At 47.8% G+C, this 14,548-nt stretch overlaps 2 protein-coding genes across 2 annotated transcripts in view; both read right to left on the bottom strand.

The window, feature by feature from the left end:
- The window catches only part of Asxl2 (ASXL transcriptional regulator 2), a 143,991-nt gene extending 133,772 nt beyond the window's left edge, over nt 1-10,219 (bottom strand). The window contains exon 1 of the mRNA XM_063262612.1: nt 10,215-10,219. The gene's annotated coding sequence lies outside the window, so the exon portion shown is untranslated. The remainder of the gene's footprint in view (nt 1-10,214) is intronic.
- Kif3c (kinesin family member 3C) overlaps nt 1-13,837 on the bottom strand; it is a 38,934-nt gene extending 25,097 nt beyond the window's left edge. The window contains 1 exon segment of the mRNA NM_053486.1: nt 12,209-13,837. Coding sequence (NP_445938.1) covers nt 12,209-13,759 — 1,551 coding nt within the window. The 5' untranslated portion in view covers nt 13,760-13,837.
- Between the last annotated feature and the right edge of the window lie 711 nt (nt 13,838-14,548).

Below are 14,548 nucleotides of genomic sequence, written 5' to 3'. Positions count from 1 at the left end.
AAGGTAGGCCAGGCTCTGGTCTCAGTGCTGGACAAGGTGGGGATGCCCAGAAGTGCGCCTTCCATGCCAGAAAAGAGCACCAAGAAAAAGGCCGGGTGTTTCCTTCAGTGGCAGAGCAAAACACCTAGGCTGACCTGTGATTCATCTTTCTTCACGATTCCCTTCTGAAAAAAAACAAAAAATTGCCGGTTGTGGTGGCGCACGCCGGTAGGATTTGCTGAAGGAGGCAGAGGCAGGAGGATCACGAGTTCAAAAAATTATGCTGGGCCCATGGTATAAGCCTTTAATCCTAGCAATCAGGAGGCAGAGGCCAAGGCTACCCAATAAAACCCTGTCTCAAAAATTATTCACTTATCTACTTATTGTGTGTGCACACGTGTGTGCTTGTGCCGGCTGTGGTGGGCATTTGGGAGTCATCTCTCTTGAGATAGAACTCCAGTCACAGGCTTGGCACCATTGTCTTTACCCTGAGGCATCTATCTCACTGGACCCACCATTTCCCTCTTGTATTTATAGCTTTCTAGAAGGTTCTCTCATTACCTGACATGCAAATCCAGGAGAAGGAATGGCACAGCGTCAAAGGATGTACTGTGACTAACTAGCCTCAGTCTTCGACAGAGGACATACAGGCCCCAGAGGGCTGGATCACTCTAGGTGACAGACTCCAGGCTCCTGGCCCAGGCTCACCCAGGCTCCCAGTCCTCTCATTAGGCTGTTCTGAGCCCCAGCAGGGCTAGCAAGTAATGCACGGAACAATGACCGCAGGATCATTTCTTACATTCCTCGGAAGATCAAGAGATGTGTACAATCATAGGATTATCAGCAACCAAATCGACTGACTATACTTACAAACCCTGATTCCTCTAAAGTTTTTACTGCTTTTAAGTGAATCATCCTACCAGGGCACAGACACACAGAGACACACAGAAACACAGACACACAGACACAGTACACACGCACACTTTTGGGGAGCAGTATACTAGGTTTGAACCTAGGGTCTCATTCTTCCCAGGCAATCATTTTATTGTAACTCAGATATAAACCTAGCTTTTTTCATTTTTTATCTTTTTTTTTAAAGATTTATTCATTTATTATATATAAATACACTGTAGCTGTCTTCAGATACACCAGAAGAGGGCATCAGATCTCTTTACAGATGGTCGTGAGCCACCATGTGGTTGCTGGGGATTGAACTCAGGACCTCTGGAAGAGCAGTTGGGCTCTTAACCACTGAGCCATCTCTCCAGCCCTTCACTTTTTATCTTAAGACAGTTTCACAAGTTGTCCAGGTTGCTCTTGAACGCACTTCCTTTCGATGTTTTATTTTTAATTATTTATGTGTCTGTGTTTGTTCTTTCAAGATAGGGTCTCCTACGGGGTTGGGGATTTAGCTCAGTGGTAGAGTGCTTGCCTAGCAAGCGCAAGGCCCTGGGTTCGGTTCCCAGCTCCGAAAAAAAAAAAAAGTCACAAAAAAGATAGGGTCTCCTGAGCCCAGGTTGACCTCAAACCCCTATGTAGCCAAGGCTGTCCTTGAACTCCTGATCCTATTGCCTTTACAGTTCAAATACAGGGATACAGGTTTTACAGGGAGCCACCACATCTGGTTTTCTTTCTTTCTGGGGTCTAAACATACATTCATTCATTCATTCTCTCTCTCTCTCTCTCTCTCTCTCTCTCTCTCTCTCTCTCTCTCTCTGTGTGTGTGTGTGTGTGTGTGTGTGTGTGTGTGTGTGTGTGTGTGTGAGTGTGTGTGTGTGTGTGTGTGTGATGGCTCAGGAGTTGGGAACACTGGCAGTTCTTCCAGAGGACCTGAGTTCAATTCCCAGCACCAACATAGTGGCTTGCAATTGTCTTTAACTCCAGTTCCAGGGCTTCTGACAATCTCACACAGACATACATGGAGGCAAAATGCCAACGAACATAAACTCTCAAACTTTTCCCTCTGACTTTCAGGACTGCTGTGTCACCAATACCCTTTCTCCATACAAATAAATGTACGTTTTCTAAATTTAAAAATAAAGGGGAAAAAAAGAGCCAGGCAAATGTCAGCAATCCTAGTACCTAGGGAGGCTCAGGCAGGAGAGTCATGAATTCAGGGTTAGCCTGGACTACACAGTGACCTACATTGTAAAAATAAAAGGCAGTGGGCCTGGAAATGTGAATTATCTGCAGAGCACCATACCATATATGATATCAAATTCAATGACCAGCACTGCAAAGCAAAACAAACAAAGCAATAGAGGCTTATTGTAAAAATAATTAAACAAGAAGGTGTGGGGAGTGTGGCAGCATATACCTGTGAGGAAGACTGAGGCCAAAGGATCACAAGGTCCAGCCTGGGCTACATAGTGAGTCGCAGGTCAACCATAGCAAGACCCTGTTTCGAATAAAGTATAGGGCTGTAGTGTAATGGTAGAGCCCTTGCCTCATAGCCATGTTCAATGCAGATAATTTAGTTCAGTCCCTGCTATTGTCAAAAAAGAAAAAAACTAACTTATTAAACAATATATCATGGGCTGGAGAGATGGCTCAGCGGTTAAAGAACACCAACTGCTCTTCCAGAGGTCCTGAGTTCAATTCCCAGCAACCACATGGTGGCTCACAACCATCTGTAATGAGATCTGATGCCCTCTTCTGGTGTGTCTGAAAACAGCTACAGTGTACTTGTATATGATAAAAAAAATCTTTAAAAAAATATATACCATTACTGGGGTTTTTTTAAAGGTAAAAAGTAGCAAGGCATTGGAGGTTGAGGTAAAAGGTTCAAGACCAGCCTGGGCTACAGAGCAAGTTTTAGGACAGCTTAGCCAATGAGATTGTCTTTAAAAAATTTTTTTTGGTAATTTTTTTGAGTCAGGTTTCTTTGTGTTGCCTTGGCTGTTTTAGAGCTTACTCTTTATAGACCATGTTAGCCTAGAACTTGGAGATCTGCTTGCCTGCTGCTCAAGTGCTGGGATTAAAGGAATGAGCTACCACCACCAGGCCAAAAAAATATTTTTTTTAAGATTTGATTTGATTGTATGACTTGGGGTGATACAGAGTCTAAGGGTTTGCATCATATGGAAAGGCGGAGTTGCTGAGTTAAGCATCCCAGGAGACAGGAGCTCCCACTGGGACCTGTTAGCGAGGGATCAGGCTTGTCACGACGTGGAGGGGAGGAAGGTCACACACCAGTTAGTCACAGCCTCAGAACTCCAGAGCCACCACCATGTCCGAGGCAGGTGACACTGCTCAGTATTCTAGTTGTCACATGGAAATTAGAACAGCACAGCTTCTCAGTGCTACTGTGAGGCCGAAAGGAATCAATACACATAAATAATGTATCGGAGTGTTTGGCCTTAATCACACAAGGGAGAAAATATGGCTTCGTTATTACTACTATTGCTGCAGGCATCTTCCTGCCAGTCAGATAAAGAAAGGAAAAAGCCTATGTACAATTACTTACTGCAACAAAAACAGCCAACCCAAGCCCTGAGTCTTCTGTGTGGAATATGCAGGAGCTAGCACTCTGAAAAATGGAGGCAGAAGGGTCAGAAGTTCAAGGCCGGACCAACTGTGCAGTGAGTTCAAGGGTATCTGGGTTAGGAAACATGAAACCCTGCCTCAAACAAACAAGCAAACAAACCAGACATAAGCCAGGCATAGTGGTGCTCTTATATTATCCCAGGACTTTAGATGTGGGGGCAGGAGATCAAGGTCATCCTCAGCTACATACAGAGTTCAAGACCAGCCTGAGATACTTGAAACCTTGGCTCAAAAGACCAAAACAAATAAGTGGATGAAATCTGGGAGGGAAAAGACAATTGGACACTAACTTTATTTTGACTGGGAGCTAAAGTCCAGGACTTTCTCAGGATATTAAAAATTCCAGTAACGGGGTTAGGGCTTAGCGACAGAGCATGGCTTTACGTGCATGAGGACTTGGTTTCATTTTCAGCATCAAAAGATGAATAATGATAGTGGGGTGTGTTGGCACATGCCTTTGATCCCAGCACTCAGGCCGGCAGCTCTCCCTGAGCTTGAGACCAGCCTGGTCTACTTAGTGAGAGAAAAAAAAGATGAAAACGTAAGCAGAACTTCTAGATCCCAACCCTAGAATGCAGATGGCACGCAAGCTCCGAGCGCGGAGGTTGGTCTTCCCCCGCTCACACAGCAGTTACTAAGGAGAGATAGGCTATTCTTCTATCCACTCAGACGGCCACGCAGTTCTGCAACTACAAAAGAAGTGCCCCAGGCCAGGCATAGTGGCTGGCAGGGCCCAGTCAAGAGCAAAGTGCTTTTCTTGATCTGAATTCCAAGCTTTTGCTCTGGGTCCTCAGAACACAATGAGAACATTATCACAGCCACTTCATCCAATCTCGTGTTTCCGGGGGCTGGAAGGACCAAAGGCAACAAAGCTCACACATTCCTCCAGCCAGCGCAGAGCTGAGAAACCTGAACAAACCGAAGGGTCTTCCTCACCACAGCCTGAAGCCCGAATCACAAATGGAAATTAATTAGTCATATACATTTCCCACTGGTCAAATCACGTATTCAGTCACGATGGTACAAACCTACTGGGATATGAAGGCAGAACGACTGGGTGATCAAGGCTAGCCTAGGCTACAGCAAACCCTGTCTCACAAAACAACCAAGTAAACAGGCCAAGTGTGTACCGAGGAGGTAGCTCAGCTTGTAGAGGCCTCATAGGCATGCATAAAGCCCTCGGTTTGATCCCCAGCACCGCATGAACTGTGCAGGCCTGAGAGCCCAACACTAAGAATGTAGACTCGGGAGGGTTAGAAAGTGAAGGTCATCCTTACTCTCAGAGCAAGCTCATTCACAGTCTGACCCTGTCTCAAAAAAAAAAAAAAAAAAAAAAAAAAAAAAAAAAAAAAACTCGTTTTCAGATCTTTAGATCAAACTCAGGACCTTATACTAGCTAGGCAAAACTCTGCCACTGAGTCATATGCCCTCAGATTCTGGGAAAGGGTGATAGTCAGTGTCCTCCTGCCTCTACCTTCCAAGTACTGGTGCCACCATACCTCCTTACTGGCTTCTTCAAATTTTTATCTTACAAAATGCTCTGGCCACAGAACATGCCTCCTGTGAACTGACCACACCCACCAGCGATGAGAAGAAACACAGGAATACTGGCACGTTCCCACCAACAAGGAGAGGCCACAGGCATTGACTTATATGTTAGACCCAGCCTGGAACATGGGCCATGGGTTCCCACCAAGCTTATCTTAAGGGTCTGACGTTAGAAGACTCAACTGGGATGGGGTCAGGGTGCACACAAAGCTCTGACGACCAAGCCGGTCCATCTCCCACTGTCTTCGTGAGGCTTATGTCCTTGAGAACAGGTGTTTGGAACCAGATCAGCTTTTGGAAAGAAGACACTGTCTAGGTTATCCGGGGAGTTTTAGGGGTGGTGTCCAGCCTTATTTGAATCTTGACAAATTAAGCTACTATTCTACCATTGAGCTCCATTTCCAGATAGAGCTTGTTACTGTATCAAGGAATGATTAACACATAACAATGCTGCACACGTTGAATGCATCTAAACCAATGAGTTTGGGGATAAACACAAACCCTTAAAACCATCACCATCATTGCTACCCAATATATTGTTTGGAAAATGGGCTCATGTAGCACAGGCTAGCTTCCAATTTGCTGTGTAGCCAAGGGTGACCTTGACCCTTACTCCTCCTGACCTTCTACCTCTTGAGTGCTGGGATTACAGGCTTATTTAATCCAGGGCTTCAGGGATGCTATGTAAGCACTCTATCAACTAAGCTACATCCCCAGCCCGCACCCATTCTTTTTTTCTTTTCTTTTCTTTTTTTCGGAGCTGGGGACCGAACCCAGGGCCTTGTGCTTGCTAGGCAAGCGCTCTACCACTGAGCTAAATCCCCAACCCCACCCCCCACCCCCCGCACCCATTCTTAAAGCAAGTGGATTCTATCAAGCAGTTCTTGAAACCAAGCATGGTGCTCCATGGTTACGGCTCAGCATTCAAGACATTGAAACGAGAGCTTTGGGATTTAGATGCTAGTCTGAACAACACATCAACATAGCAAGACTTCCTATTAATAATAATAATGGTTTGTGGTGCTGGAGAGATGGTGTAGCAGTTAAAAGCACAGGTTCGATTCCCAGAACCTATATGGTGGCTCACAACCATCCATGACTCCAGTTCCAAAATATTCAAGGCCTCCTTCTAGCCTCCAGGGTACTGTATGCATGTGGTGTACAGCACGAACACACAAAAAACATCCCCACACAGAATAATAAAATAAAATTAAATTAAAAATAAAGTTTTGGGGGTTGGGGATTTAGCTCAGTGGTAGAGCGCTTGCCTAGCAAGCGCAAGGCCCTGGGTTCGGTCCCCAGCTCCGAGGGGGAAAAAGAATAAATAAATAAAGTTTTGATAGGTAGGGTGGTACGCAGCTTTAATTCCTGCACTCTAAAGACAAAAGCAAGCTGATCTCTGAGTTCAAGGACAATCTGACCTACTTATCAAGTTCCAGATCAGCCAGCACCACGTAGCAAAACCTCTCAAAATCAAACATCATCATCATCATAATTTTTAGAAGTTATTTGTATTATGTGGGGGGATACTGCTCAGTGGTAGATGGCTGGCCTTGTATAAATGAGCAAGGTTCTGGGTTCAATTCACAGCACAGTAAAAAAGAAAACCTAGTTAAAAATAAAACAGGGTTGGGCCTACCTAGTATAGCCAAGGAAGGCCCTGGCTTCAATCCTGGTGCCCCACAATAAAAAAATTAAAAAAATAAAATGAGAGCAATAACAATGCAATACATTTCCTGGAAATTGCCGGCGCTTGGGTAGAACAATTGACCTAATTTGCATATCTGCATATAATTTATCGAAGTAGATCTTTGTCAACCTCATTATTACTGTTGAGATTGTTAATGCTTGAGTTGAAACTTCCTGTCTGCTAACTCGACGTGCAGACAATGCTCGTGCTCCAACACAGGAGGAAGAAGAGGGACCCACAAAGGGGACAATGAATATTCAGTTCAGTTTGTCCTCCTCGGAGTGATCTCATCCCTCTGGCTTTGGTGGCTGTTTCTGAGAGTTCTTTTTTTGAAACCCACCACAGAGAGAGAGAGAGTTGGGCTCCAGCCAGAGTCCCTGCTCCTCACTGGCTTTGCAGACCTGCTTCCTGCAGAATCACCCCAATGCTTGCCTCAGCCTGGGTTTTGTGTCCTGTCACCTCCCCCAAAACAGCTTCCTTTCTGTCATGGAGAATCAAATTTTGTAGAATCAACATCAACCTCCCAAAAACGTTAAGTCTGAGTAGGGAGGGCCCTTCTTCTCCCAGTCTGCAAGCATTCATCAGTGTGTGTGCAGCCTTAGAGCTGAGCCTTTCACTGTGCACTGTGAATCTGTAACGTTATTCATTCCTCCTACTTCATAGGATGAGATTGCTGTCAAGTCCCTCAGTTCCCTAGGGATATGTCCTAAGTATGTAGCTTGCTAATGATTAATGGTACACAGGGCACAGGTCACCACCACAAACTCAAACATCTGTATACCTATTCTGAGCACCACAGCAAATGTGGTAAAAGCCAAAGGAAAGATTTAAAAAAAAAAAAAAAAAGATTTAGAGGAGACAGGCACAGTGTTTGTGCACATGGAGAGGAGAACAAAGAGAATCAGAAACCTTGGGGGTGGCAGGCAGGGAAAGCAGACAAGACAGACTGGAGGATGAGTCAGACACAGCGAATGAGGGCACTGGGTCGACTCAGCTACACTGAGCTGGCCTCGGGGATGGTAAGAACTGGAGGAGAGGAATGGCAGGGACCAGGAAGTGAGAAGAGCAGCTGATGCCTAACTCAGAAAGTAGGCAAGAGTTAATTGCAGATAGAGCTGGAAAGCTCCCAGGCTCCTGAGGTCTCCAAGACCTTCCTGGCCTGGCTCTGCAGGACTGGGACAACGCTCTTAGAAAGGCGGGGTAAAGAAAGAGTTAAACCGGACAACAAAAGTGTCAGTCGTGGACCCCTGCTTGGCAGACTGAAGACACCCCGTGGCTGCTAATGCTCTCCATTCCTTTCAAGGTTTTCAACCTATTTAAATGCCCCCACACTAAAGATCTCATTTCATCTCCTGTGCAACCCTGGGAAAGAGGCGGGACTGGACTGTTATCGCTATACTGTGGCTCCCTAAGGAGCTGTCAAAATGTTTCTGCCGTCCCAGAACCTGTGCACTGCTAGGGGCAGCACGGGAAGATTGGGTCCTCTGCCTGAGTTCCATTCTGCCCTTGATCCCTGCTGATTATCCTGGGGTGGCTGCTTCAGAAATGACAGGATATGGACTCATTTCTCTCCTGGAATTTCCCAGGCTGCTCTTCCCCCTAAGCTTCTATCTATCTCACAGCCATCTCACCCACTCCCCAGGGATCTACGTCAAGCTTCTGTTTCTCATTAGACAACAAGGAACCCAAGGCTCAGAGAGGCAAAAGTCTTTGCCCTGAGTCCCACAGGAAGCAAACATGGAGAAACCTTAGGTGATTTGAAAAGATCATAGGGCTGGGGACATCAGAAGACCTGGATTCTAGGACTGGCTCTGCCACTTAACCAGATTTATAGACCAGCCAACATCTCCCAGCCTTGCAAAATGGAAACAGTGTAGGTGACTTCAGGTTGTTGAAGGAATAGGATTAAGACGTTACTGGGGCTGGAGAGATGGCTCAGCGGTTAAGAGCACTGACTGCTCTTCCAAAGGTCCTGAGTTCAAATCCCAGCAACCACATGGTGGCTCACAACCATCTGTAATGAGATCTGATGCCCTCTTCTGGTGTGTCTGAACAGCTACAGTGTACTTATATATAATAAATAAATAAATCTTTAAAAAAAAAAAAAAAGACGTTACAATGTAGCTGGGTATTGGTAGTGCACACTTTAATCCCTGCACTGGGAGGGCAGAGGCAGATGGATCTCTGAGTTCAAAACCATCCTGGTCTACATATCTACATAGTTCCAGGACAGCCAGGGCTACACAGAGAAACCCTGTATAAAAAAAAATAATAATAAATTTTAAAAAAAGCTACAGCGTACAGTGTTACATAAAAACAAATTACTTGAGCTGGGTGGATATTTTCCTGGTTTAGAGCACTCACTGAACTCCAGGGTATTCAGGTTCAGTTCTCAGAGCCCCACATGAAAACTCACAATTTCCTGCAACTCAAGTTCTAGGGGATCCGAAGCTCTCTTTTAACTGCTCTCTGCAGGCTCCTGCACATACATGTTGCACATCAGTCAGGCACACACATACACATAAAATAAATACACCCTTAAAGAACTATTTTCGAGGTTGGGGATTTAGCTCAGTGGTAAAGCGCTTGCCTAGCAAGCACAAGGCCCTGGGTTCGGTCCCCAGCTCTGAAAAAAAGAAAGAAAAAAAAAAAACAACTATTTTCACGTAGTTAATGATTGCTGGAGGTGAAAGACATCCCCCCCTCCCACCCCACGCGGTACTGGTAAGGTGTCAGTGCTCTTGTAAGTAACCTTAATGAAATTCACTGGAACACACACAGACACACACACACACACACACACACACAGAGGAAAAGAAAAGGTGTTGGTTGGAAAGTGTAAGGGGGATTAGTGGAAATAGGGAGGGGACAAGAGAGGGTATAGGAAGTGAATATAATAAAAATACATTAAATACATATATAAAAGTGTCATAATGAAACTCATCGTATATAACTAATATACACTGATAAGAAAAACAACAAATTACATTACCAGGAATGTAAACAGTGAAGAGGATAGACCATATGTGAGCAAGCTGGGCTCTGCTCAGGCCACCTGTGTGAGCCTGAGCCAACCTACACTGGTACTCCAAGACCCTTGCCAGTAATAAGATCATACTATTGTATGGGCTATAAATACAGTACAGGAATTCTAGTTCTGGCCACCCCAGTCTTTGTTTTAATCAATAGATTGACTGATGTGCTTGTGGGTTTATTTATTTTCTTTTTCTTTTTTCTATTTTTCGGAGCTGGGGACTGAACCCAGGGCCTTGCATTTGCTAGGCAAGCGCTCTACCACTGAGCTAAATCCCCAGCCCGGTTTATTTATTTTCAAAACAGGCTCTCATTATGTTGCCCAGACTGGTCTCCACTCCTAGGCTTGAACTATTCTTCTACCTCAGTCTTCCAAGCATCTGGGATTCCAGATGCTTGCCACTATGCATGATTCTCCTCTGATTTCTTGACTGTCTTATTACCCGTGTTCTTACATTGCCTCAGATAACAAAAACCTTATGGAAAAATACCAGTCAGTTCCCTCTAAGAACATTTAAAGTATCCATCTGCACTTTCTCCCTTTCTTAGCCTGTATGACACCACTGCCTCCCAGCCTAACAGGGTAAGGGATGTCATGGAAGAGAAAGCAATGACTGATGGGCCACATAAGATTTTCCAGTCCCCCCCCCCAAAAAAATAAATAAATAAAATGAAATAAATGTTCAAAAAAAAAAAAAAGATTTTCCAGTCCATAATGGCAGGCTGCATGTTAGATTCTTTCCCTGCTAGATAGGACTGCCTTGCCCTGGTACCAGACCCCCTTGAGGAAACAGTTCAGTCTAACCCTGGTAGAGCTTCTCCATGAGTGAATTAAATATTAAACATGCCAGGCCACAGCCCCTGGTGCAGCAGCACATTCCCAGTACAGAGACAATGCACAGAGATCCAGCTGTCACTCTCCCACTGGCTGTGGGCTGGGCCTCCCCATTCCTAGCCCACATCCTATGAATAAATAAGAAATGTTTGATCTTCCCAGCAAGTTCATGGTTCTTCATATTTTTCCTCCAACACCAGTGTGGAAGGCTCCAGGGAGCCGGAAATGCCTGGGACACTGGGTTGTGACATCTGCAGCACTGAAATTTAACAGGCAGCTAGGGATGGAGCTCAGCTGGTAGAGTGCTTGTCCAGCATGCACTAAACTCCAGGGTTGATCTCCAACTGTGCATAAAAACAAGTATGGTGGCGGCACTGGCCTGTAATCCTAGCAATCAGGAGATGGAGGCAGGAAGATAATTAGTTCAAGGTCATCCTCATCGACATAGAGTTCTAGGCCAGCTTAGACTACATGAGATTCCAAAGAAGAAGGAGGGGTGGATTTAACAGGTCTATAATTGACTCAGTAACTTATTTCCACATAGGGCCAGAGGTTCTCTGGGAAGTGGACAGCTCAGGAAGGATGCAGAAGCCCTGACATCTCTCAGGACAATAGGGAATTAGACATCGTTGACAAGAGGCTTCATTGTGTAAGCTATTGCTTTTTCTTTCTTTTTTGCCCCCTCAGATGATTAGTAGAACCTGGGCAACCCCCCCCCCAGGCTAACATCCTATTTATAAAAACGTCAAAGGAAGTAGGAGGAAAAGAGAAACCCCCAGTCAGTCAGCCACTTGATGGGCCTGAGCCTAAGAGGCCCAGACTCTAGGTCTGGGGGATAAAGCCCACTTCTCCATCCTACCTCCTACATGACACTCTGAGTCTCCTTAATGATGACACCAAGGGGTAGGCCTGGCACTGCGCCATCCACTGGGTTATTTCCATAGTAAGCAGGATTCCCAGTCCTTGCTACTGAAGACTAAAAGCATGAAGTCTGCAGGTACCAGCTCAGCCCAGCTACTCTGAAGGTCCTGGCCCTTTCTGAGCCTTAAGTCCTCATCTGTAAGATGAGGCTTTAAAAGCCAGTCTTTGGAACGGCTCCTGTGAAGATGAGACAAGATGATATAAAAATGGGGTTCTTTGTAAATGGTGATGTGTTATCCAAATGTCAGATACTATTAATATGATATGAGGTCTGAAGACACTGCAGAGGGGGGAAAAGTATCAGTAGAGGAGACCATGCAGAAGTGAGAAGCCGCACTCACGAGAGGAGAATCCTGCATGGCTTCTCATAGACCTGACCAATCCTGAGGCCATTTGCAAAGATGGACAGCGGCAGACCATCTCATCTCAAGTCCATTGGTCTAAGACACCTGCCCATTTTGCTTGGTGTGTATGCATGTATGTAAGTGCATTTGGCTAGCTAGTATCATGGTACTTTGCTTAGCTGCTCTGGGACAGTCGTCAGTGTGTGGTCCTGAGGTGGGATACCCCAGTTCAGGCCAACTCACAGACCCTCAAATGAAAATCTACCAATCAAAGTCCTTGTGGGGACATCTCTCATCCTCTGGGGACCTTACCTTGTACTTGGCTGCAAGCAGCTCTGTGGCCTGCTGCTCCCGCCTCAGATCCTCCAGCATCTTCTCCTTCTCTTCTAGAAGCTTCTGCTTCTCCTCACTCACGAGGCTGCGGTCATCCTGGATGGCCGCCTTCTCCTCCTCCAGCCGCTCTTTCTGTTCCTGCAGGTAATTCTCCATGTTTTTCTCCAAAGCGGCCTCCAGGGTGGGCTGGGGTGGGCGGTGATTATTGTTGTTATCATCTTCCTCTTCAGCCACCCAAGCCTCAATTACGGCCCCCTCTGGATAGCCGGCCGGAGCAGACACGGCCTTCTTTCTGCGACTGCTCTTTCTCCGAGGTCGCTTTCCCAGCATCCCCTTCTTCTCAAGCTGGGCCTTCAAGCGGGCGATCTCTTCCTGGAATTCCCTAAGCAGCGTGTCCTTGGGGTCCTCGTTCACCCGCGGTTTGTTCTTGATGTTCTTGGCTCGGTTCGCAAAGCGCAGGGTGGAGAGGCTCTCGTCGTAGCTATGAGAAGCTGGACCCAGTGTGGCCACCATGATGGTCTTGGCATTGCCCCCCAATGAGTCTTGGAGCAGCCGGGTCAGCTTGGAGTCCCGGTAGGGGATGTGGGTGCTCCTGTTGCCAGCCAAAGCAGCAATCACATTGCCCAGGGCGGACAGTGAAAGATTGATTTTAGAAGCTTCCTTAGGCCTCTCTCCACTACTGCCAGAACCACTAGTGCCGCCACCTCCGCCGCCACCACCAGCTGTTGACTGTGTGGCTGGCCCTCCAGGTGTGTTGGGACCTGCCTTGTTCTGCCTCTCACTGCCGGCCAGGTCTACCAGGTTGAGCTTGCCTACTCGGATATGGTCCTGTCCATCGGAGCCACGCTCACTGCACTCCACTGTGATAACAAAGATGGCATGGGACCGGGAGCTGACCTCATTCATGTGGGTGCTGCCTACTGCCCGGGCTTGGTTCCCCAGGTTCATCACGTGTTCAATCTCCTTGACATTCTTGGTGACAAAGGAAGAGAGGTCCTTGATGTAGACCCCTGTTTCAGGATTCTCCTTCAGTTCTAGCCTTTTGCCTGGCTCCTTGGATAGCAGGTCTCGAATCTCCTCCTGGTAGATCTCCAAGTAGGAGGCACGAACCAGGTACTGCTGGTTCTGGGAGCGGGAAATGTGGGTGAAGATGTGCTCAAAGGCATTGGGGATAACCCCGCGGAGCTCTGGCTCCACCCAGGTCCCCTGCATGGTGTAGGTCTTGCCAGTGCCAGTCTGGCCATAGGCAAATACGGTGCCATTGAAACCCTGAAGCACCGAGTCTATCAGGGGCCTCACCGTTTCATCATACAGGTCGGCCTGCTTGGAGCTAGCGTCATACACAGCATCAAAAGTGAAGGTCTTGGGCAGCTCCCCGGGTGCCGCGCGGGGGTTTCGCAGAGTCACCTGGCCCAGTTTCACGTCCATGGTCAGAATCTGCTCATGACCAGCAGCCTCCTCCTTCCTACTGAGGGGGCGGCACCGGGCCACCACCTTCAGGGCCTCGCTGGCCTTGGTCTTACTGGCCATCTTGCAGCTCTGTCCTTCCAGGTGGGCCGCTCTGCAGCCTGGGCGGTCCTCCTGCCCTTACTCCTAAGTCGGGATCAGTCGGGCTGGCCCAGCCCCCAGGCACCGCTCTTCAATCCGCATGCAGCCTACCAGGGTGGGGATGCAGGGAGTTGGCCCCGAGACTGCTGCAGTCCAGGCCTCCACAGCTCTCTACGGCTTTCTATGCACTGCTGGAGAGGTAGAATTAGGCAGAATCCCCAGGCAACCGAGCAAGCTGCTCCTGCCGAAGGGCAGTGCCTGGAACCCACCCCATGCTGGAGCAAGAGAGAGAGCTACGGTAAACAGCTTCGGCAACAATGAGATAAAGGAAGAGGAAAATGAGATGGGGGTGGGCGGCAGAGATGTCTTTTCCTCCTCCTTTCTCCCTTCCCCTAGGGATCCATGGCAGGGGATGCGAGTCCTGGGCGGCCGGGGGATCCCGGTCCTCCCGAGGTCAGAGGCTCACCTGGAGTCCTCCCCTCCGGCTGGGGGATCATTCATTGCAGCCACAGCTGGCTGCTGTTGCCTCTCCTTCGCCTTCCCCGCCGCCGCCACCACCGGAGAATGAGAGAAAAACAGAAGGGGATGGGGCGGAGCAGCGGCGGCGAGACAGATGTTGCTGCGGCCGCTGCGCTGCGGCCCGGGTTAGGTCTCCCGGCTGGGGTGGGGCAAGGGGCGGGGCCGCGGGGCGGGGAACAGGAGCCCAGCGCGGCCCTTGGGCGAGGGACAGCGGTGCATCGCCGCCGGCACCCCGCCGACCTCTCAGGGATG

The sequence above is a fragment of the Rattus norvegicus genome, chromosome 6, assembly GCF_036323735.1.
Source record: "Rattus norvegicus strain BN/NHsdMcwi chromosome 6, GRCr8, whole genome shotgun sequence".
Classification (NCBI taxonomy): Eukaryota; Metazoa; Chordata; class Mammalia; order Rodentia; family Muridae; genus Rattus; species Rattus norvegicus.
Note: the sequence above shows the minus strand (reverse complement) of the source record. Positions and strands in the feature narration are given on the sequence as shown.